Source organism: Nannobrachium achirus (genome assembly GCF_963921795.1).
Source record: "Nannobrachium achirus genome assembly, chromosome: 14".
In the NCBI taxonomy this organism is placed as follows: Eukaryota; Metazoa; Chordata; class Actinopteri; order Myctophiformes; family Myctophidae; genus Nannobrachium; species Nannobrachium achirus.
The window spans coordinates 11,267,099-11,292,314 of record NC_137821.1 but is presented as its reverse complement, the minus strand read 5'-3'; the positions used below and the strand labels follow the sequence as shown (position 1 = coordinate 11,292,314).

Sequence of the window (25,216 nt, the reverse complement as noted above, 5' to 3'; positions counted from 1 at the left end):
GTCCCGCGAGGCGGACGAGCGGAAACGCTAGCCGAGCGAGCGTCTGTGCCGAGCGGTGCGATGTGGTTCTACAGGCAGACCGACAGGCAGCTACCCCTTGCTTCGCCAAACGGTACCCTTGTCTGGTACCTACCAAAAAGGGTGAGTACCGACAACTAACCGTTCGGTACCTTTATTTTTCTTCTTTCATGAAAAACCGTACCACCTTCGGAAAAAGGGGTACACGAAAAAGGGGTACCAAGCGTCAACAACACGACAACCTACGAGTTCAGTGTTCAAAAATTGAGAAAAAAAAGTGACTTCCCCTCCAGAACTACAACTCATCTGTGAGGGGGATTATCGTGCGCAGCTGTGACTTCACAAAACGACAAAAATAAAAAACAAAAATTATAATGGTAAATAAATATAGCTTAAGTGTTGACATTGTCTCTGGTGGGGGTGAGGGGTGTCAGAGCTAGCTGGGGAGGGGGAGAGGGAGAGGGGGAAGGGTTCTCCTTCACGCCATGATGCCATTGACCAGCTCCTTGTCTCCCTGCTCGGCCAGAAGCTTCCAATTGTGTCTGTTCTTCAGACAGCCCTCCAGCAGAGGGGAGCAGTACTCTGACATGCCTGCCAGGGTCTGAAACGCACACACACGCATGCACGCAAAAATGTGTAAAGTTACTAATTACATTTACTCAAGTACTGTACTTTTTTTTTTTTTTTTTTTGGTATTTCACCTTTGCAGTACTTTTACCTCTACTTCACTACATCTCAGAGACAAATATTGTGCTTTTGCTCCGCTACAGTTATTTGAAAACTTTAGTTACTAGTTACTTACAACAGTGGTTCTCAACCTGTGGGTCGGGACCCCTAGGGAGGTCCCCAAATTATTTTGGGGGTTCCCCAGATGATTAGCTTAATGTGCAACCTTGTTTTCTCACTCAACAGTAAACAAACCAACATAACGTTTAAGTGTGTATAGAGGGTATCTGCACATTTCTAAGGTGACAATTTTATGACTTTTTAATACCTCTAAAATGAGAAATTAAACATTGGCCAAATTGTCAAATATTATGAAAAGCAGATCTAGGTGCATGTAGATCGGCTATTTTCACAATAGAACCATGTTATACAAAATGTAATGCCTCAACTCTTAGTGCTCGTCAGGGTGGGGGGTCCCCAGTTAAAATATGATTATTTTGGGGGTCGCGGCCTGAAAAGGTTTAGAACCACTGACTTAAAAAAATCACACCCGTGTGAAGTGGAGCTGTGTGTGTGTGTGTGTGTGTGTGTGTGTGTGTGTGTGTGTGTGTGTGTGTGTGTGTGTGTGTGTGTGTGTGTGTGGATCATGTGTACCGATTTTTGTGACATTTGAAGAAAATATGTAGGAGAAGGAGCAAAAAGTGTGTTTTGGAGAAAATTCAAGATGGCGGAAAATCTATCATGGCGCAAATGGGCGTGGCCTATATGGGGAGATGCGTCATGACCCAAGGAATCCAGGGAAAAAATATTTTTAATTTTCCGACCTACGGTTCAAGAGTTACAGGCCAAAACGTAAAGTGGGGTGTTATGGCGCCACCATGCGGCCAAATGACACAATTATTTTTTATTTAATCCTTGAAATCATTATGAACCTCCTCTCCAAGTCTTGAAACTCTATCCCCTATGGTTTGCGAGAGACAAATAATTGAATGTGAGTTTTTGCAATTCCTATTATAAGTCAATGGGGAAAATTAATTCACTAAAAAATTAATATCAATTAAACTATAGAACCTTTCTCGATTTGACATATGGCGCGAGTGTGTGGTGGCAAAACTGTGGGACTAGTGGCGTGCCGAAGTTTAGGAAGTTCAGGCTACATACACACAGACACACACACAGACAGACACACACACACACACACACACACACAGACCCACACAGCCACGTATAGGGAGCCTGTGCTTCACACAGCTCCAAAAACATACATTAACCACTTCAGCCACAGACCTAACTGCATGTGACGCTGGCTCACTCACCTCGTACAGCTGGATGCAGATGGCGTCGATGAAAGACACCTGCATGCTGGGGATCTTGTCTCTCTTCTCGCGGTTCATCAGGTCCTGCACGGTGAAGGAATGCAAAGATATTTTATGTATGCAGAGAATGCTAGAGAGGCAGGTGCTGAAATTCCCCAAAAAGGCACTTTTGGCACAAAAAAGGGGGAAATAGTGTAGATAATAGTAATAGATCAGCTATTTTCGGGGTGCAACCCTACACTCTTTAACTACTGAAGATGCAGTGTACGACTAGGGATGGGACGATATGAAAATTTCATATCACGATTATTGTGACAAAAGAAATCGCGATTTACGATATTATCGTGATAATCAAAATCCATTATCCTGGGGCGGAACATTTGCCAAAGAAATAGCAGATCTACAAGCTCAGTTGTGAGCTTGTAGATCGGCTATTTTTTGCCGCTCTCAAAGACATTTGATAGAGAGTGGAAAAAAATACTGTATCAAGTACATATATTATAAGTACCATTTACCAAAGGGTTTAAATGGTACTGGATATGCAGCTTGGCAAATAAAAGAAGAATTGATCAAGTGCATGACGGAGGATGATATCACGATAAATTCAATCTCCACGATCCGATTATCGTGAGTGTTTTTTATCACGATAAACGATAATATCGCTTATCGTCCTATCCCTATGTATGACATGGATTTCTACACTGAGGACAAATTCTTGAATCTCAAAATGCTGCGTTCACGTTCAGGAGGGTTCGGAAAAGGGCAATTCTCCTGCATGCTGCCTGTGGGAATGGCATGGAAATGCCATAATGGAATGGGGGGCATTTGCATTTCTTTCACCACGGTGAATGCTGCATTAATTGCCTGGAGAGGGCAGTTCTTAAGGGCAGGGGCTCAGTCAAGCCCCTTTTGATGTCTACTGCATGTGTGCACGTGCCTGGTACAATATAATACGTAATCGAGGAAATACCTGATCTACAAGCTCACAGTGTGTTGCTTTGTGCCGCGTTGTGCGCTTGCAGATCTGCTATTTTCACTTGCTTGGGCCACGGGCAAACGTCTAGTTTTACTTTTGGGGATGCGCAGATATGGAGATTCTTGACCGATACCGATGTTTAAAATAACAATTTAGATACTGATACTGATATTTGTTTAATTTGTTTTTGGTGTTATTATTTCCCCTTTTGGGCCAGAGAAATAAATAAATCAACATAAGAAATAACTGTTCAGAATCTACTCTCTTGATAGGCTGCAAATAACCAACACACCAACATAGCCAGCGCAAAATGGATGCTCATCAACAACAGATAAAATATCGGTTACTGCCATCGGTTAATGTCAGCTTTATTTGCAGAGACCGATATTGACCAATAACGGCAAACATCGGTCGATACCAATGTGTGGTCGATATATCGGTGCATCCCTACTTAGAAAATGTTGAACTAAATATGTGCCTACTCACAATGGGCTCAATGTTCAGCTCTCGTCTCTCCTTGTCCCCTTGTTCGAAGAACTCCGTGGCCACCAGTTCAGCTATCTGCAGGAGGACAGACAGACAGACAGACAGACAGACAGACAAGGACTTGTCAGTAGGCATATCTTCTTGTGAGATCAGACCACCTACGTAGTTAGAACAATGTCAGAGTTTAACCACATATGCCATGGAACTAGAAAGTGTGGCTGCAAGTCACGAGGTATCCGATGGGAAATGTATTCCGTCGTACCATTTGTCCCTTTTATGCCCATGTATGGATATATGTATCTGTCAGTCCTTGTACCTATTTGAGCGGTGCTAACCATTCAGTCCTTGACCCTTTTATGCCCATATATGGAGATCCCTGATGTCATCGATATTAAGCCCATTAAGCATTGCTGTCTGCAATGTCGGGCAGAAACCTCTTACTTCCATATATAAATCAACGCCCCTACTTGATCACACTACGGCATCACACAAACGCATCAGAAGTAGCAGATCCACAAGCTTGAAACATTAAAAAGCCGTTAGGATAGTACAGTAGAGGTGTGGAGTTTGGAAGCACCGTTGTGGTCGCTCTGCCCCCCGTTTGAAACGCGCCATGATACAGAAATGAGACTCTCACAAAATACCATTTACTTTGTCTTTAAACCCTACACACACACACACACACACACACACACACACACACACACACACACACACACACACACACACACACACACACACGTTGTCGGGTGGAAACCTGTGTCCAAAACCTTTAGTTTTGTATTTATCATTTTAAAAATGATCTAACCTGGTGAAAATAGCAGATCTACAAGCACACAACGCCTCGCACCGCAAGAGCGTTGTGTGCTTGTAGATAGGCTATTTTCACTAGTTTTGTGCGACAGTCTTGCATGATGAAGCAGGGCTTTACTTTATGAAAAACATAGACATTTCAAACTTGGAGATGCAAGGGTTCTTGGTTAGTGGCCGACAGTGACGATATGAGACAATGAAGATAAGTCTCCCGTAATGGATGTTAAACTTGACGTGACCCCTGCGTTGCGGTTTCCCTTTCCCGTTACGAAACAACAGCCTAGCGCTTAACAATGGTCAGCGGTCAGACCACGAAAATGTCTGGCGACGTCTTAGAAGTGTGGTTTTCATAGCGTTTGCACCCCAGGAAACCTGCATTTTGAGCTGACCAGCGCTGTCAAGACCAAAATATATGAAATGCCAGGGATAACACTCACTTAGTTATGACGTCCGATTAAAGAGACAAGCTGGTGTATTGTTTTCAGTGGTGGAATAAGTACTCCCATTTAAAAGCAATAGCAATACCACAATGTAGAAATGCAATGTTACTAAGGAAAAGGCCTACACCCAAAATTGTTACTTTTCAGGATTCTCATTCAAAAATAGCAAAAGTAGCAGATCTATAAGCTGCTACCTTTTATTTTATTTTGATGTGTGTGTGTGTGTGTGTGTGTGTGTGTGTGTGTGTGTGTGTGTGTGTGTGTGTGTGTGTGTGTGGCATGAGTTTAATGTATCTTTCATATCAATTATCTTAACACGTTTCCTGCCAGATAGTTTTTATAACTCAGAAGTGCAACTCCGCCAGCGATTTTCATGATTTTCCGACCCATGAGTGTATACGCAGTTTGGACATTTGTGACCGCGACGATCCGTTCTTTAGTTATGATCCGTTGGAAAAACTTTATAATAAAACATTCTCTACCGTTGGTCTGAATGGAAAACCGGATGTCCGGGTGGCCTCATCTCCCGAAGGATCATATTAAACAATGAAAAGCCGATTTACACGGTTTGGCGTATATGTTTGTTGAAGTTCTTTATTGCGAATAACCGCAGATCCCCTTAACAACGAATATAGATATAAAGTGCAGTGAAATCTGAAAACACGTTTTGGCGTAAATGGCGGACAAATTAATCTGAACGTTAACTGACTTGCATCTGAATAAAGAGATAAGCGTGTGCGTTTGTTTCCCCAGCATCATCTCCTGACATAGTTGTGGGACAGACTTTTTTCCCCCCAATACAATAGAGACAACATTCCTTTGCTGTTTGCAGCATCATCTGATACCCCTGCTGTAGCCCCACAGCACAGAGAGATTTTAGTTTTAGATAGTTATTTATTTAATTGAGAAGTAGTGAAAACAGCCGATTTACAAGCACACAATGCCTTGCGTTGCAATGCAATGCAGGTTACTGCATTGTCTATTTCTCGCTTCAAATGTTTTCAAAAACATTCTTGAGAGCAATGTTTAGCAGTAAATGACATTGTGTGTTTGCTTAGATTGCTGTCATATGTTGGATACAGCATAAAATTCAAACAAATTCAAGCTAAATTCAATGAGCCTTTGATTAGACAGAGGTCTGTTATACTGTAGAGCTCATCTGTCATTATCCAGAAATAACACACAGCTGAATTCAGCGACTGACCAATCAGAATCAAGCATTAAACCAAGCCATGTAATAAATAGGCCTAATGACTATTAGGGTTGTACGGGTCACTGTGTGTTTTGTTTTTGTACTCTCTCTGGACCCGGAAGCATTTTCCCCATTTCATTTCATCCATAGACATTTCATAAAGTATTTATTTAAACGTCTTTTAAGCCTCTGACAAAGCTACCCCAAGGCTTGTGAGGAATCATGACAATAAACACTATTTCTTTCATGCAACGATTAATTAGAAAGCTGAAAAAAAGACGAGGTTGTACCCTGCCTGTGAGGAAGGGCGAGGCTTAAACTGCAATGCCCCTATACTGTATGGTAACATATTGTGTATGTATGCTGCTGGTTCTCCTCTCCAAGACAAATTTCTCCCAAGAGAGACAACATAAAGTTTGGAAGAGAGAGAAATGACTGCATCAAAGCAGAAAGCCTGCCACACTCCAGATTAAATAAAAGTCTTTAAGGTGCACAGGTCGACAATTACATGACATTGAGGGAACTACGTAGTTGTTTCTGTCCGTGAGAAGTAAATATACCGTGTGAAAACGACATTCATTGTGTGTTGGCAGCTGGCTAGTTTCCAAGACAAAACAAAGTAACCTTGAACCTTGGAAGCAATTACTGTGGAGCGCTTCTGAAGCTATGCTCAGCTTATATCATCACTTCTGAAAGGGGAACGGCTCAACCACTGCTCTTGATAGAAACAGAATATCATTAAAGGCATACAGTACACAGGGGGAGGTCGAGGAAGGTCGGGATTAACACACACACACGCGCAGGGGCGTCACAAGGGGGGAAAAGTGGGACTGAGTTACCAGGGCCCAAGGGGAAGGGACCTTAATTATTGTATACTTTAGCTATGGAAAAATAGCAGATATAGTACAAGCTCACAGCACGGCACCGAGAGCCGCGCTGCAAGCTTGTATACTATATCTCAATATCTGTCATGATAATTTTGAGATGGGGGTCCGTGGCTAAATACATATCATTTTGGGGGTCCTTCACATGAAAATATTTTAGCACCACTGACATACACACCTTAGAAGGATTTGAAATATTCAGACTCCGCACAAATTTTCACGATTTAAAAAAAATAGTAGATCTACAAGCTTGCAGCGCGGCACTCGGTGCAGCACTGTGAGCTTGTATATCTGCTATGTTTAGTTAGTAGTAGTTAGTAATAGTTAAAGCACACAATGTGAGTGAATCCTTGTACCCAGGGCCCAGAATTTGGTGTGACACCCCTGCACATTCGCGCACACGCGTGCACAGAGCGTTCATTCAAAATGTCCTGCTTACCCTCTTCTGTACTGGCCAGGGTTTGGTGATGGCAGAAATGTCGCATGCAGTCATCAGCATTGACCTGTGGGGGGCAGTATTGCAACACAGAACATGAGACTTTGGCCCTGTTACAGTGACACACACACACACACACACACACACACACACACACACACACACACACACACACACACACACACACACACACACAGGTTTGCATTTGCTACTTTGTGGGGACATTACTCATAGTCTACCATCTTTATGGGGACATTCCATTCATTTTAACCCTAACCCTAAACCCTAACCCTAACCCTAACCCTTAACCTAACCCCTAAAGACCTTATGGGGACGTATTAATAAGTACCCACAAGGTAGTGTGCAAGGATTGTACTGTCTTTGTGGGGACATGAGGTCCCCTCAAAGTAGTATTTCCCTGTCCACACACACACACACACACACACACACACACACACACACACACACACACACACACACACACACACACACACACACACACACACAAGCTAAGTTCCAACACGTGGCTTTGTCCAAAATGTGTCAGGGGGAAATGCATGTATTTAAGTCAATCTGACCACTAAACAGGAATACAACATATCGTCTGTCGGGTGGAAATCTCAAAATCCAAAAGCATTAAAAGTAGCAGTTCTACAAGCTCCAAATGCATCATCGCGTTGCGTTTGGAGCTTATAGATCTGCTACTTTTTTTTCTGTGTGACTAACGGTATATATTATTCGTTCCCTTTCCTGTTGTACCTTGCTCTTACTGTACTTACTGTACTCTGTACTCTGTTCTTGTTTTTTTCTTTTTATCTTTTTCATACTTCTCTGTAACTTTGTAAATAACCTTATACTGCTGTGCTGCCTCTGGGCAACACATTTTCCCCCTTGGGAAAATAAAGGTATCTATCTATCTAAGGGTGTTTGATAGAGTGAGCAATATGTATCTATCACTCTTGTATTGTTGTATAGATATAGACTTTCATTTGAATGTGCTTCCATATTTGGTAGCCAGGAGACCTTGTGTGAGTGAGATTTGGTTAAAATATCTGTGCCTTTGAGGCTGATATAAGCATTGTTTTGGTAGTATGTCCCACAGAAAGCCATAATATCATGTTAACCGCAGAGTTGTTTAAAGTTTTGGTGTCACGCTAGGGGTGGCCGATATGGAACTAGAAGCAGTGCTCTTCCGAGCACAGGTCTCCACCAGGCCAGGCGTCCTGGTGGTACTACTGTATAATAGGCCAATGTAAAAAGGGTGGCATATGTTCTTCACCTTAGACCTTTCATGGCAATCGGACGCTGCATGCATGATTTGAAGCATTGTGTTCCAAAAATGTGTTTTGCTAAAGTCTACCTGCTGGTGGCGCTATAACAGGCCAATGTGAAAAGGGTAGCATTTGTTCCTTGACATAGTGGGAATATGTGTGGCAAATCTCACGGTAATGGCAAGCTGCGTTGATGATTTGAGGCATTTTGTTCAAAAACAGAGCAATCCTGCAAACTTTGGAAGCTAATATTAGCCAATCAGGATGGAATATGAAATATCAGATGGATCAGACTTGATCACATGACTATTTAGATACTGTGTACTGATTTGTGTTATTTTTGGAGAAAATCTGAAGGAGTAATATCCAAAAATGTGTTTTACATAAGTCGGCCCAAAGGTGGCGCTATAAAAGACTGATGTGAAAAATGCAGGGCAAAGGTTTATCCTTAGCCTCTAGGGAGTGCGCTTACAAAGTTTGAATCTAATCGGTGGAGTTATAGAATAAAAACACAAATCGGCCTGTTATAGCGCCACCATGAGGCTGATTTCAAAAATTTGAAGTGGCATTTCTTCCTCGACCTAGTGGGAACGTGTGTGCGTGATTTCATGATAATTGCACTTTGCGTTTGGGATTTGAGGCATTTTGTTCAAAACGGCTCAATCCTACAAACTTTGGAAGCCAATCTTAGCCAATCGGGATGGAATATGCAAAATCGGACAGATCCATATGTTGATCACATGACTGTCGAGATACTGCCTACCGATTTGTAGGATTTTTGGACAAAATCTGTAAGAGTAGTGCACAGAAATGTGTTTTGCGAACATCGGCCACTAGGTGGCGCTAGAAAAGGCCCATTTGAAAAATGTAGGGCAGAGGTTCTAGATTGGCATCCAGGGAATGTGTGTGCTCACTTTGGCAGCGACCGGGCCAACAGCGACTGAGATTAGGTGCACACAAACTGCGAGGACGCACGCACGCAGGGCTCCAGACTAACTTTTTCACAGGTAGCACTGGTGCCACCTACATTTTCATTAGGTAGCACCACCAGAAATTAGGTAGCACCATCTTTTTCTTTGTATAGCGTATTAGCGTGGTATTAATACATAGCTTTATTATGCTGATGACAGTTGTTGTCGATATAATGTTGTTGAATACCCTGATAACAATATGTCTCAGTAAAAAAAAGCTGTAGCCTAGTTTTTATGTATTTTTGCTTCAAGTTAATATTTGCAAACTAAAGACATTAATTCAAGAAAGATTTACTAATATCTAGGCTAACAAAGGCAATATAGAACTATGACTTTAAACTTGCACAACGTAGACTAAATGCAATAGGCCTGCTATCATGCAGGATGGAAAAATAAAATTGTCCTTATGGTTTTGGAGTGAGATACTGGGAAGTAAGCTGCTTGATCAACAGAAAACGTTCACTTGGACACACACACACACACACACACACACACACACACACGCGCGCGCACACACACACTAACTAACACAGAACACACGCTACAACAAAGACAGAAAAGTTAACAGGTGCCGTTAATTTGAGCTAATTGTCTGTCTATGAAGTGAAAAGCGCATTTTGGGCACTGAGGAACTTAACGACCCACAGCTGTTTTCGCACGTAACAGTAGGTTAATGTAACCAACGGTGGAAACATCCACGAGCGATTGCTAATCAATAGCTAATCTAATAGCAAACAAACAACCCACGGTTATTATCCAGTTCGAGATGACAACAGAAAAAGCATGGTTATACAAAGAAAGGTTAGTATTATGTGATATCTATCCATTCCAAGGTGAGCGAGAGAGAGAGAGAATCTGTCTGTGTGTGTGACTCGACCACCGGACTGACCGACGCTAGTGTGTGTATTGTGTGAGTGTGTGTGTGTGTGTGTGTGTGTGTGTGTGTGTGTGTGTATGTGAGTGAAAGAGAGAGAGAGAGAAGGGGAGGGGCGGAGCAGGCAGGCAGTCAGGGAGAGAGAGAGACGGAGCGAGAGAGAGAGAGAGAAGAGGCTTCAGGCGATCCGCGATTGAGGATTGTCTTTTTTTCTTTCTTTTTTTTTAGTCGCACGTGCGCGACCTGGTTAAAATGTAACTCGCACTTTATGAAATTAAGTCGCATATGCGACTTAATAGCTCGCACCCTGGAGCCCTGCACGCACGGACGCACGCACGGACGGACGCACGGACGGACGGACGCACGGACGCACGGACGCACGGACGGACGGACGCACGGACAGACGGACGCACGGACGGACGGACGCACGGACGGACGAAGGGGAAAACATACTCTCCCCCATGCCTTCGACAAAAATACAATATCACAATATTTTCCCAAGCTGTATCACGATACACGATTTTATCACAATTCCTTTTCACATTGTTTTTTATGGTTATTTTTCAAGTTACTTGACAAAAACTCTCTGGGTTCCTTTTGGGAGGTCTAAATTGAACAGTATACAAATGAAACCAAATGGAACCTTACGGGTCCATTTGGTTTCATTTGTATACTGTCAGAGTTAAGTGGAGACCTTGACATTTTTAAAGTTTGAGAACTACTGATTTACACCAAAATGCAGGTTTAAATTGAATTCTGCAATGAATCTCTGTATTAACGATTAAACAGGATTTTTTACAAGGCTCCATCAATTGTATCACGATATATACGATACCTTTGAAAAGGCATATCGTGGAGACATTGTATCGTCTCAATGATAATTATCACCATATCGCCCACCCCTATGTCACGCCAACCCTAGTTGCCTAGGAAACGACGCACATTAATATGCCGACTGACGGCTTGTCGTAAAGACGTCATACGTAACCCGCGATGTGTATAAAACCTTTGTATCGCTGTGTTATCGTAGGAAGAATTGATCTGGAACCATGTTGTTCTGATGCTTGTAAGATCCCTTTCCTGGAATAAACCCAAATACTAATATAGTATTTTGGGTTTGCATAACTTATAAGACGTTTCAATAATTATTTCACTGTCCGATAGATATGGGGTACGAAAAGTGTCCGAGTGTTAATTTACAAAACAAAAACACAAAAGGTTAGACTATGGAGATGGGAGGTTTCTGAAATCCAACGCCCGGTGACACCAGACAGGTTTGTGCTTAGGTTGCTCTCACCGCACAGGAACTAGCTCAGACACTCTTACGTTTTCATTTTCAACTGAAAAGCCCTTTGAAAAATGATCCGCAGAACCAACAAGGACTGCATCGGTGATGAGCTGAAATTGGACTCCTTTGGCCAAAAAAAAAAGAAAAGAGGTGAAACTGCCTGTTCTTTCTACAACTCTGGACCGCCCCCAGAGATTGATTGATTGAATATTTTATTAGTCAGAAATATAAACCTTGCGTGGTTAATTTCTTTTGGCATCTAATAGGGCACCTGCGAGGCGTTGTGAGCTTGTAACATAGATCGTCTTTTTTCAAAATATTTGCCTCTTTCTCAAGTCATATTTCACTACTTCTTTTCTAATTTTGATCATTGATAATTATTTTAGTCAGGAAATTATTTGTGAGGCAAATGTGAATTTGCTCAATTCATGAAAATGTGTGAAAAAATATAAAATGTAAGGGATATCGCAACCCACGCAAATGGATGCGACCCCACAAATGGCTTCCCACCGTCCCACTGTTTGGGGTTAGATGACGCTGAGAAAGCCGTCTCCTCACCTCAGCAGGTCCTTGTGTTGTTCGTCCTCCCAGTTAAACTGGCTGTTCTTGGTGAGATCAAAGAACTCCCCTCGTCTCCTGCACACGCACACGCATGCACACACGCACACGCGCGCACACACACGCACGCACACACACACACACAAGATGTAATTACCCTCCTACGTAACTTACGTAAGAGATGTACCCAACTGCCACCCACTAGTCTAGACTCTGCCCTAGCTCTCACCGCTCAGAGGTCGGGGGAGTCGATGGAGGGGGCAAGAGAGAGAGAGAGAGAGAGAGAGAGAGAGGATGGGGGAGTGGTCATCAAATAAAAATTAAGTGGCTCAACTGATTTTATTTTGATGCTACGTTCATTTTGCCGGGGACCCCCCTGGAACCTCTTCAAAGATCGATTTTTGTAACCCATTCTTTCACCCGGTGTCGATTATCTAATGTAATCCTGCTACACTCCCTCTGAGAGCAACGGACTGACCTCATGCTTCCTTTCAATGCATGAGGAGTCCAAGCCGCTTCTTTTCACCTGACAGGGGAGTTTACCCGGCTGGACGTAGCGCGTGGAAGGAACACGTTATTCCAAACAGTTCCTTTCCCCTCCATCAGGCGCCCCGGCTGGCCAGGGGGAGGCAGTATAGAGACCATGATTACAGCATATTTTTTGTGATGGTAGCTACCCTAGGGGATACGGGGTGAACATGCAAACTCCACACAGAAAGGCCCTTTCGCCAACCCCACCTAGGGTATGGGCACTGATGACATGGAGGAGAGAACACGCCCCCAGCGTCTACCGCATCCCCAGCGGGAATCAAACCCAGGAACTTCTAGCTGTGAGGAGGCAACGCTACCGACATCGCCACTTACTGTGCCCTGAAAAGACCGCGCTTTGAGAAACTCTATTCCAGGGGTCTTCAGAGTTGCTACAGGGGGGCCTCCAAATCTGAAATCAGAAACCTTTTTCTCCTTTTTTATATTAACCACTTGAACCATAGTGTTCATATTCTGAGAACTTTAGCTGAAAATAGCAGATCTGCAAGCTCACAACGCCTCGCGCGCTGCGAGGCGTTGTGAGCTTGTAGATCGGCTATTTTCGGCAAAGAGGTTTGGTGTAGAAAGGAAAAAGAGCAGACTAAATACAGAGTGAAAGGTCACTGATGATCATGCAGACTTGTGCTGCCAAACAATGAAACTATATGGAATCTATGAACAGGTTGTGGGGGTCCCTGCTTCATCTCTGTCTCAACTAAGGGGTCCTTGGCCTGAAAACGTTGAAGACCCCTGTTCTATTCTATTCAATCTGTCTGTCTGTCTGTCTCTCTAGCATGATGTGCATGTGAGTTTGCCAGGCAGTGCTTACTTCATGTACAGCGCCAGGTCGGTGGCCAGGATGGCCCTCTCGATCATCTTCAGGGTGGACTTGTACTCGTCCAGGGAGAGACCGCTCAGGATCTGGTTCCCCTGGGGGGGGGGGGGGGGGGGGAGAGAGAGAGAGAGAGAGAGAGAGAGAGAGAGAGAGAGAGAGACAGAGACAGAGAGGCTTATTTAATTAACGCTCAGGGAAATGTCAAATGATACGTAAACAGCAGCAAGATTTGTGAACTGTCATGATAAAAGAAGGTTAGCCAGTGGAACACAACGCGCGTGTCTGCGTGTGTGCGTGCGTGCGTGCGTGCGTGCGTGCGTGTGTGTGTGTGTGTGTGTGTGCAGGCTTCCCAAGGAGATGCTCATATGAGTTGATGGGACTTGACCACTGTTTGCTCTGAGAGAGGGACCAGCATGTGGTCGCTATGGCAACGCAGCCACACAAACAAACACACGCACGCACACACAGATAAACAGCGAGTTAACTTGTCTTGGGCGTTCGTAGACTGCAAGCGCGTGCGTGCGTGCGTGTGTGTGTTTGCACACTAATGCTCTCTACACCATTAACCCCAAGTTTTAGAGGCCCGGATTCAAGTGTGCGTCAGTGTGCTTGCATTAATGCACACTTGCCTGTATGTACGTATGTGTGCTTCTCCATATACATTATACATCTCTCATTCTCCATGATGTGAGTGCACTGCATGAACATCTGCTGGCATACAAAGACTTCACCTTGCATACAAAGACTACCCCTAGCATACAAAGATGGCTCCTTTTATCACCAATGTAATATTGCAACTGCCAGGCACATCCTGTACTGATAAAGACAATAGGCATAGGTATTGAACCAAAGACTATATAATATACCAGTAAGACTCCCTAATCGGCAGATTTTAGGGCAAAATCTGTAGTAGCAGTATCCAAAAATGTGTTTTGCAAGAATCGGCCTCATGGTGGTGCTAGAAGAGGGCCATGTGAGAAACGAGGAGGGTGGAGGTTGTGGTTTGGCAGTCAAGGAGTGTATGTGCAAAGTTTGGCATGGATAGGGGCAACGGTGGTGGAGATATGAGTAGGGGAAAAGTGTGACGTGTGACGGACAGATAGACAGACTGACTGACAGCCGGTGGACGGTCGCAACTATATGCGTTTCCGTTTGTATATTTCTGCTTGTGTTTCCTAGAAAATCTCACGAGTGGAACATGTGCATGTGCATGTGCATGTGCATGTGCATGTGCATGAAGGGGTGTCGCACCAAATTCTGTGCCCTGGGTACTTTAACTATTGAAAAATAGCAGATATACAAGCTCAAGTCTTTGAATATTTCAAATATTTCCTTCTTATGTTTCTATGTCAGGGATGCTCAAACTCTTTCATGTGACCCCCAAAATGATATGTATTTTGGCCACGGACCCCTATCTAAAAATATTTAGTTCCAGGGACCCCCCCCCCCCCCCAGAAGCAAATTTTGAGTTACAAATGTTTCACAACTTTTTCAAAAATAGCAGATCTACAAGCACTCTGTGCCGCGCTGCAAGATTAGCATGTATATCTGTGAGCATGTATATCTGCTATTTTTCAATATCTAAAGTATAAAATAATTAAGGCCCCTCCACCTTGGGCCCTGGTAACTCAGTCCCACTTTCCCCCCTTGTGACGCCCCTGTGTGCATGTGCGTGTGCATGTGCATGTTCCTACCGGGCCGTTGAGGATCATGAGGCACTGGTCAAAGTGGTGGTGCTCCATGGTGGAGTGGCAGTACAGCTGGGCCAGGGGGTGGTCACTCCTGGAACACATTATTTTAACCATGTGTTTACGTCCACACAAAATGAACTTTCTAAAACGGCTGGTTCCATTCCTTGATTCTGATTGGCTGGTTGCTGTGGTATAAGACAGTGGTTCTCAACCTATTCAGGCCGCAACCCCCAAATAATCATATTTGAACTGGGGACCCCCCCACCCTGACGAGCACTAAGAGTTGAGGAATTACATTTTGTATAATAACAGTTTAACCCTATTTGTGCCTATCCCGAACAAGTTCGGGATATTTTCAATCCAATACAATATTTTATTTGCTATTTTACTTACCCTGAGCTGCTTGGGACAACGTGGGTGGTCCTGGCTCGTCCAGCGCTTACCAACGAGAGACGCTAGATGGTCCGACTATTTATTCCATTGAAAATGGTTTAAAATAAAGCCCACGCCCACTCCAATAATAAGTCACATCTTTAGAGAGGATTTTCTCTGAATTGTGTTCCCAGACCAAAGAGAAAGTTTTTTTGCGACTGAAATAGCTTTAGATCGGGCTTCTAAAGGGGTTAGCAGTGAATGGCTAAGTGTAAGCTAACTTCCTCCTCTCGTCATACATAACAGTGGCTGGAGTGAAATCCAGCCACTGTTATGTGAGCATGTAGATCGGCTATTTTCACAATTTCTGACAATTTGGCCAATGTTTAATTTGTCATTTTAGAGGTATTACAAAGTCGTTAAATTGTCACTTTAGATGCCCTCCTACAACTTCATGTTGGTTTGTTTAATGTTGAGTGAGAAAACAACATTGCACATTATGTTAATCATAATCTGGGGACCCCCAAAATAATTTGGGGTCCCGACCCACAGGTTGAGAACCACTGGTATATGAGACTATAATCCACACCTTGAATCAGTTTATATCAAACCCAGGTGCGTTATTTCTTTCCACAGTGTTCCCCAGTGTACCAATTACCTGCACCTGTGTTGTTGGCAAAAAGCTGGGAACTACTTTCTTGTAGCTGAGAGCTACTTTCTTGCAGACCTTGTTGTGAATTATCAGTTAAATAGAACAGTTTTAATTGGTACATGTCTATGATTTTTCATGTTGCCATATTGTAACGGTTTTAGAAAAGCAATAAGCCACGTGAGGCATGTGGTTACCTGCATTTTATAAGAGGTTTGGAGAGGCTTGATGAGACACGAGGTGAAGCCGAGTAAAAATACCAGGTAACCACATGCCTCTTGTGGCTTATTGCTTCAGTACACAAGGACACATATTACAGTGCAGATCACACACAGACACGCACACACACACACACACACACACACACACACACACACACACACACACACACACACACACACACACACACACACACACACACACACACATGCTGTACCTCTGTATGTAGGAGTTGTTGACTCCTCGGTGGTCCAAGTCGTGGCACAGAGTGGCGATCATCAGAGCCAGGATCTCTGTATCACTCATATTACTCTGATGGAGAGACACAGAGAGAGAGAGAGAGACTGTATCACCCATATTACTCTGATGGAGAGACAGAGAGACACACAGAGAGAGAGAGAGAGCGTCTGTATCACTCATATTACTCTGATGGAGAGACAGAGAGACACACAGAGAGAGAGAGAGCGTCTGTATCACTCATATTACTCTGGTGGAGAGACAGAGAGACACACAGAGACAGAGAGAGTCTGTATCACTCATATTACTCTGATGGAGAGAGACAGAGAGACACACAGAGAGAGAGAGAGTCTGTATCACTCATATTACTCTGATGGAGAGAGACAGAGAGACACACAGAGAGAGAGAGAGTCTGTATCACTCATATTACGCTGATAGAGAGACAGAGAGACACACAGAGAGAGAGAGAGTCTGTATCACTCATATTACTCTGATAGAGAGACAGAGAGACACACAGAGAGAGAGAGAGAGAGAGAGAGAGAGAGAGAGAGAGAGAGAGAGAGAGAGAGAGAGACTGTATCACTCATATTACTCTGATGGAGACAGAGAGACAGAGAGAGAGAGAGAGAGAGAGAGAGAGTCTGTATCACTCATATTACTCTGATGGAGACAGAGAGAGAGAGAGAGAGACTGTATCACTCATATTACTCTGGTGGAGACAGAGAGACAGGCAGAGAGAGAGAGTCTGTATCACTCATATTACTCTGATGGAGACAGAGAGACAGGCAGAGAGAGAGAGTCTGTATCACTCATATTACTCTGATGGAGACAGAGAGACAGACAGAGAGAGAGAGAGAGAGTCTGTATCACTCATATTACTCTGATGGAGACAGAGAGACAGGCAGAGAGAGAGAGTCTGTATCACTCATATTACTCTGATGGAGACAGAGAGACAGGCAGAGAGAGAGAGTCTGGATCACTCATATTACTCTGATGGAGACAGAGAGACAGACAGAGAGAGAGAGAGTCTGTGAGCAGCTCATCTCCGGCCCAGTTGGGCTGATCGCAGCAAAACTGCACAAACACTCCTCGGATACCAGAGTAGAACCTCTGACCCAAATGTCGATCTGTCCAGTTCTTCACATTCCATCAACATTGCTGGCCCACAATAACCTACCTGACCTGGCCGAGAACTGTGCTCCGAGGAGCCAGTTATCCCTGTGGTAACTTTTCGGACACCTCCCGCTTAAAACCCAAAAAGCCAGAAAGATCGTGAGGCATCGCTTTCGCGGTCTGTACTCATACTAGCTGGGAGCTGGGATTGATCTGTACCATTTTTTTGTCCGTTCCGAAATGTGTCCGACAGTTTTTGTCCGCCCCGAATCGACGTCCGAGCATTAAACATTAAAATGCGTCACAACATACAATCCCTTGTATGGCCATAGATGGAGATCCCTGTCTGAACCAGCCACACCACTGTGATGTCACCTGTTTATGCCCATATTAGGAGATCCCTGCTCTGAGTATCTGAATTCACTTTGTTGTCACCTGTGATGTCACCTGTGATGTCACAGTGATGTGTTCAGCCACAGTGAACCACAGTGTCAGGCGTTACACATTATACGGACAAGCTGTGCCGGTTCTGACAGTAACTGCGACCTACGGTAGCAATAAAAAGTTAGAATATGAAGATAAGAGGTTTCTACCCTGACCAGTGACCAGTTTTCAAAGCCAAAGACCCCAACAATCCCAATCATTTGTAAGACAATTAATCTTCCGAAGAAACATTTAATGACCGCCCTACACATTGAACCCAAACACACTCACTACAACCGTTACGAAACTCCATTAAACGCGACAGCTGCTGTCTGCCAGCTGCCTCCTCCGGTGCGTTGGAGCTGCGAGCGGAGCCCACCTAAAGGCTAATGGCAGGGTAAACACTGCTCTCCACACACTGTTAGCGAGTCATTAACTAGCGTAGGCGTTTAGCACTTAGCACTTATAGCTCTCTCTCTCTCTCTCGCTCTCTGTTTTGAGTGGGCGGCGGGAAAAGCATTTCACAGCAAAAGCCGCAGCACCTGGGCTTTCACACCTGCTCCGGAGCAAGGTTATTATAGTAAACGAAAACTAACTAAAAAACGAAAACTAGAATGGAAACACATTTTAGTTAACTGAAATAAAAATAAAAACTAAGCTTTTTAAAAAAACGAAAACTAACTGAAACGGTATTGTGTGTTTACAAAACTAACTGAAATAAACTAAAATTATAGAGAAAATCTCCTTAGTTTTCGTCTTTGTCTTTTGTGGAAATAAAAAATAAAAAACACCAGTTGGTGAGGTCAAAGAGAGAAGTTGTATGTGTCAACATTCCTGCCACTCTCAACAATATGATGTTTTGTTGATTTTCTTTATTAGACAATACTTTTTCGGAGCTTTTTTAATCTCACCCCTGACAAATACCCCATATTACGTAAAAGACTAAAACTAACACTAAAACTAATAAAAACGAAACTAAAACTAAGCATTTTCAAAAAATAAAAACGAAACGAAACTAGCAACCTCACTTTAAAAACGAATTAAAACTAAACTGTAATTGAAAACAAAACCTCAAAACTAATAAAAATAAAAACTAATGGAAAAATCCAAAACTATTATAACCTTGCTCCGGACCAGTGGTTCTCAAACTCTTTTCATCTGAGAAAAAATAAATACATAAATTGTGCCAGCAGGGAACTCCAGAAGCAAAGATTTGAGTTAACAGTGTTCGCTATTTTCAGGATCTCTCAAAAGTAGCAGATCTACAAGCTCAAATTAGTATATCTGCTATTCTCGATAGCTTAAGTATAAGATACTAGTCCTTGCTGTTGTGTATTGAGGTGAAAGAATCGGCTCGTAGGACAGCAGTTTGGGCACTGTTTCACCCGTTTATGCCCATATATGGTGTTCCGTGATGTCAGTCAGCAAAATTTGGTCACTGTTTCAGCATGCGGGTATATCAGATTTGGGCACTGTTTAGTATCAGCGATGTCAGTCATAAAGTCATCTCCAAATTTGGGCACTGTTTACCATGGTGGCTACAATGTTTAGTATCAGTGATGTCAGCATGCAGACAGACAACAGACGGACAGACAGACATTTGGTAAATTAATAGTTGGTTAAAGGACAACTTTGTTTTTTTACAACAAGGGTTCATATTTTACATTGTAAATAGAGAAAAGAAAACATGAGTGTTAAAATGTTCATTTACTGCTTTCTATTGTTTTAGCGATTTTAGTGTTTTGATTTCAGTGGGTGGAGGCATGCCTACAAGTGGCTAAATATGTCTTTTTAGACACAATAAGCCGGCAATTTCTTTGTTAATATTTACACCAGCTCCCATAAATAACATCTGCCCAAGAAAGATTGCGGTGCATCTTGGGAATGGGCTTATTGTGTCTAAAAAAACATATTTAGCCACTTGCATGCATGCCCCCAACCTGGGGGCATGCAGACAAATCAAAATCGTTAAAGTCACTAAAACGATAGAAAGAAGCAAATGAAAACATTTTAACACTCATCTTAATGGCTATCTAAAATATGAACCCTTGTTGTAAAAAAAACGAAGTTGTCCTTTAAAGTGCTTAACGTGATTGTGTCGCTTACTGATTTTGCTAGGGACCCCCTGGTTGTAGATCTGCTATTTTCAGTTGAGTTGAAGTGGTTAATGTAAAAAAAAAACTAAATGGTCCCATGCATGCAGCTGACCTGCAGGCGTCCTGACTTGAGGAAGGCGAACATGCACTGGGACGTGTTGAAGGCGTGCCTCCAGTTGTGGTACGCCACGTTCTTCCTGTAGTTCTTCTTCACACTCAGCACCCACTGGCACAGACTCTACAGAGAGAGAGAGAGAGAGAGAGAGAGAGAGAGAGAGAGAGAGAGAGAGAGAGAGAGAGAGAGAGAGAGAGAGAGAGAGAGAGAGATTAACCCATTAAGACCTGAGGCTGATTGTACAAATGTCTTCTACATCAGTAGTTCTCAAACTTTTTTCACCCAGAAGTGATAATTTATTCAAAAGTATTCAGGATTTCCGAATCTCTATAGCAGATGTACAAGCTCGCAGCGCGTAGATCTGCTATTTTGGAGAACCACTGATCTTTTTAAACTTAAAAGTAAGCCATTTACCATGAGAGGGAGTGGGTTGTTGGCTTCGCCTCGTGCCACAACCCTGAAACAGTGGTAAATCAGCCAACAACCCACGACCCTCGAATGATAAATTGCTTTTCTACCACTTTTACCATACAAAAGAAAGAAAACACAGTTGTAACTTGCAAGGTTATTTAGTTATACAACTGCAACGCAACAGTGGGCGGGGTCCATGAGCCAACTCAAGGTTGTTGACTGATTTACCACTGTTTTAAGCCAATCAGAATCCAGTATCTGAACATGTGACCACAAAAAGTGGTAGAATGTTACATATACAGCAAAAAGTTTAAATGACATAATGCTCAAGTACCAATGACGTGGAAACATTACACACAATGGGAATGGTTAAAACAAGTATGCAGATATACTTGCTCTTTAAGTTAGTGTGTGTACACTAGGGCACGCATACAGTATATCTATCATCACCCTATCATCACAATTACACCCAGGCAGGAAGTATACAGGCAATTATCTCTGGGAGGGACGACCTACGCCATCCGCTGGAGCCTGGTGACATTCGTAACAAATGTCACCAGGCTCTTCAGCCTCATCCATCCATTGTAACCGAGGCATTTTCACTCGACTAGTAGACTAAATCACGTCTTTTTCCTTCTTTTAACGCATTCACGGGCCTCTCCAAGTTAGGCAACATTATTATTTCACGTAATCGGCTCTAGTTAATGTTTCTCGTAAGAAATGTGACTTTATTGACTTTAAAATAAAAAAGCCCAAAAACAAAAAATCTTTAAAATGTACTTAAATTAACTTGGAGAGGCCTGTGAATGTAAAAAAAGGGGGGGGGGGGGGATACGTGATTTACTACTTACCAGCGAGTGAAAATGCCTCGGTTACAATGGAGGTGGACAGGGCTGAAGAGCAGCAGATATTTGTTAGGAATGTCACCTGGCTCCAGCGACGCCACTTCCGCTTTGCGGCGAGATCAAAGCGTGACGCTACTCTCCTCTTGAACTACTCTGGGCTGACTGACCGTCCTCCAATCAAAGTGTGTCTTTATGAGCAGGCAGTCTGGAGGGCCAAACCCTCGCCATAAAAGGACCTCTTCACATGGAGAGCGGGAAGGGGGAGGGCTGGGGTGAGGTTTAGCTGATATTCAGCGGAGAGGGGAGAGCATGTGTGCGCGCGTGTGTGCGTGGGGTCGGTGGTGGTGGCCTTGGGGTGGCCCTGCTGTGTGTATGTGCGTGTGTCTGTGTGTTTATATATGCAAATGTGGTGTTGCGTATGCGTACACCCACCCAACTTGCCCAAACCACCATTACCACACACACACACACACTCTCTCTCTCTCTCTCTCTCTCTCTCTCTCTCTCTCTCGTTCTCTCTCTCTCTCTCTCTCTCCTCTCTCTCTCTCTCTCGTTCTCTCTCTCTCTCTCTCTCTCTCTCTCTCTCTCTCCCCTCAGCAAGTAAAATGTATTTAGCTGTGTGTCCGAAACACTTTCTCTTTTGGCACAGATGTGTCCCCATCAGTGTGAGGCAAGTTTCCTTTTCATGTCGGTATTGTCTTTTTGAACAAGACGAACAACATTAAATCTTTCGGGCTAATGATTAAGGTAATGATTAAGGCCTAACTGATACAAGGCATGTCTAAATAAACTATGTGGATTACGGAGAAACTTGAATGATATCTTGATCAGGGAACGTGTGCTGTGTGCACTTCTGTTGCATCGTTACAACTTTATGTCTGTCTGTGCGGCCGGGCATGCTCAAACATGTGGTGCGCGGTCCCGACCCCGACCGGAGTTGAGGCTGGTCCTCGCTCTGAGTTCGCTACTCCCTAGCTACTCCCCCCAACCGACTCCCGCTACTTTAAATATAATCCTGCTCCGCTCACATGCTCTGCCGTGTACTTTATCCGGAAGTTGTGCACCAGTGTTGTTTTGACAGTAAATTTTGATTTAGTATTAGTCATAGTCTTTTGAATAAAAGATTTTAGTCCACTAAATCTAGGCCTACAATTGATTTTGTAGACTACAATGTACGTTGGCTTCAACACCCGAGAGCAACCAGACATAAAATGATTTGTTCTGCTGGATCTATTCTCCACTAGTCCCTCCCTATCATTTTAGTCTAGTTTATATTTCTTGACGAAATTGTCAATATATTTAGTCTCCGTTAATTTCGATGCTTCATTTCTACACAGAAAGGGCAATTCTTTCAACATGAGATGCTACATTCAAGTTCAGGAGAGTTTGAACAAGGCAATTCTCTTGAATGCTGCCTTCAAGTATTAGTGGGAGAAATATGTGAAACTTCTGGCAGAAAGCGAGAAAATTTGCACCTAGATGTATTGTTGTGCGCTGAATTCAAAAATTGACGGATTCAAGCACTTTTCCCATGGGATCTGGTGGCTCTAATTCACTTAATATACAGGGAAGAAAGACCGCCCAAGGAATGTTTTTTGTGCCAAAATAAAAAATGCTTGCAATGGATTCAGAATCATGAAAACCCCATAGATAGACCCCTCACATGCTACTTAAAGAAGATTTTTTTGGGGGTATTTTTTTCCCTGTATACTAAGTGAATTAAAGCACCAGATCCCATGGGAAAAGTGCTTGGATCCGTCAATTTTTTAATTCAGCACACAAAAATACCCCTAGGTGCAAATTTTCACGCTTTCTGCCGGAAGTGAACACATTAGCCTATTTTTGTTACATATTTCTCCCACTATATGGCACGAAAAGAGGGCATTTGCATTTATTTCACCATAGTGAAAACTACATTCATGGTCTGGAGAGGGCAATTTTTACAGACAGATAAAAGGGCAGGGGCTCAAGCCCCCTTTGATGTCTATGTGTGGACGTGCCTGAGGCTCTGGGAGTCTTACCGTGTACTTCATCTGGAAGTTCTGCACCAGGTTGAGGTCCACGAACATGCGCACGGTGGCCAGGGTGGTCTCCATGTCGGACAGCTCAAAGTCACTGAAGCTGAACTCCAGGATGCGCAGGGACTGGGCCGACGGCACCGTGGATGTCTGCACACGCACACACACACGCACACACGTACACACACACACACACACACACACACACACACACACACACACACACACACACACACACACACACACACACATACACACACACACAGATTACATCTTCTTTATAACAGTGGTTCTCAACCTTTTCAGGCCCACAACGCCTCGCGTTGTTAGCATTTAGATCGGCTATTTTCACAATTTCTGCCTCTAATATTTGACAATTTGGCCAATGTTTAATTTTTTGTCATTTTAGAGGAATTAAAAAGTCCTTAAATTGTCACTTCACAAATGTGCATATACCCTCTATACACTTAAACTTTACGTTGGTTTGTTTACTATTGAGTGAGAAAACAATGTTGCACATTAAACTAAATCATCTGGGGACCCCCCAAAATAATTTGGGGACGCCCCTGGGGTTCTCAACCCACAGGTTGAGAACCACTGCTTTATAACAGTGGTTCTGGGACCCCCTGAAGGACCCCTGGGGTTCCCCGGACCCCCACTTCGAGAACCAGGGCTTAATAAGACTAAACACTAATATCGTAAAATAACAATTTGTCTCTTACAGACGCATTTATGAGGCGCTCGATGGATGCACTCATGATCATACATACTGTACTCTCTCTCTCTCTCTCTCTCTCTCTCTCTCTCTCTCTCTCTCTCTCTCTCTGGGGAACGTGATGGGAGATCAGATCCGTATGCCAGGCATTAATAATGGATGAGCTGCGATCAGCAGAGTTGAAGAGCTATACAGGACATGAACCTACAGGATCGGCTCGCCTGGCCTAGAGCGCAACATCCCACACACGAACATCCCACACACGACAGTTACTTTCTAGTTCTACAAATGCCTTCTAAATCAGTAGTTATCAAACTGTTTTCGTGCCAAGGACCCCCAAATCGTAATATATTTGTCTGTGGACCCCCCACTTTCCCCATAATATACAAGTGACGCGCTGGGAGGTTAGTTTGTGGGATGGACTCCGGGCGGGGTTAGGGCTGGGGGCGGAGCCTGTTGGCAGGGAGTGTTGGGGGGGACCAGAGCCTTGTATAGAGAGTTCTGCCAATGCAGGGTCAGAAACAGCGCCGGTCACATGGTGAAATGTCACTTTTTCCCCCATAGACTCCAATGCATTCTGTTAAACCTCCGGTTCAGCGCTTTGTCACTATTCGCCATTAGATGTGTATGTAGAAGACCTGGCCCCATGAATTGAACAGAGATGACGCGACTCTCCAATAGAGGGCTCTGGGCGGGACGTGTAGGACAAGGCTCTGCGTCCTCCCGGTGGGGGCTCCTCACCGGCAGTGAAAAGTGTACG

General features: G+C 43.6%; 1 protein-coding gene across 1 annotated transcript in view; it reads right to left on the bottom strand.

Moving 5' to 3' along the window:
- Positions 1 to 496: 496 nt before the first annotated feature.
- The window catches only part of pde5ab (phosphodiesterase 5A, cGMP-specific, b), a gene marked incomplete at both ends in the record, with an annotated part of 127,398 nt that continues 102,678 nt past the window's right edge, over positions 497 to 25,216 (bottom strand). The window contains 10 exons of the mRNA XM_080742229.1: positions 497 to 619; positions 2,001 to 2,084; positions 3,463 to 3,537; positions 7,231 to 7,294; positions 12,190 to 12,267; positions 13,547 to 13,647; positions 15,247 to 15,334; positions 16,701 to 16,795; positions 20,465 to 20,590; positions 23,745 to 23,891. Of these exons, the coding sequence (XP_080598355.1) occupies positions 497 to 619; positions 2,001 to 2,084; positions 3,463 to 3,537; positions 7,231 to 7,294; positions 12,190 to 12,267; positions 13,547 to 13,647; positions 15,247 to 15,334; positions 16,701 to 16,795; positions 20,465 to 20,590; positions 23,745 to 23,891 (981 nt within the window). The remainder of the gene's footprint in view (positions 620 to 2,000; positions 2,085 to 3,462; positions 3,538 to 7,230; positions 7,295 to 12,189; positions 12,268 to 13,546; positions 13,648 to 15,246; positions 15,335 to 16,700; positions 16,796 to 20,464; positions 20,591 to 23,744; positions 23,892 to 25,216) is intronic.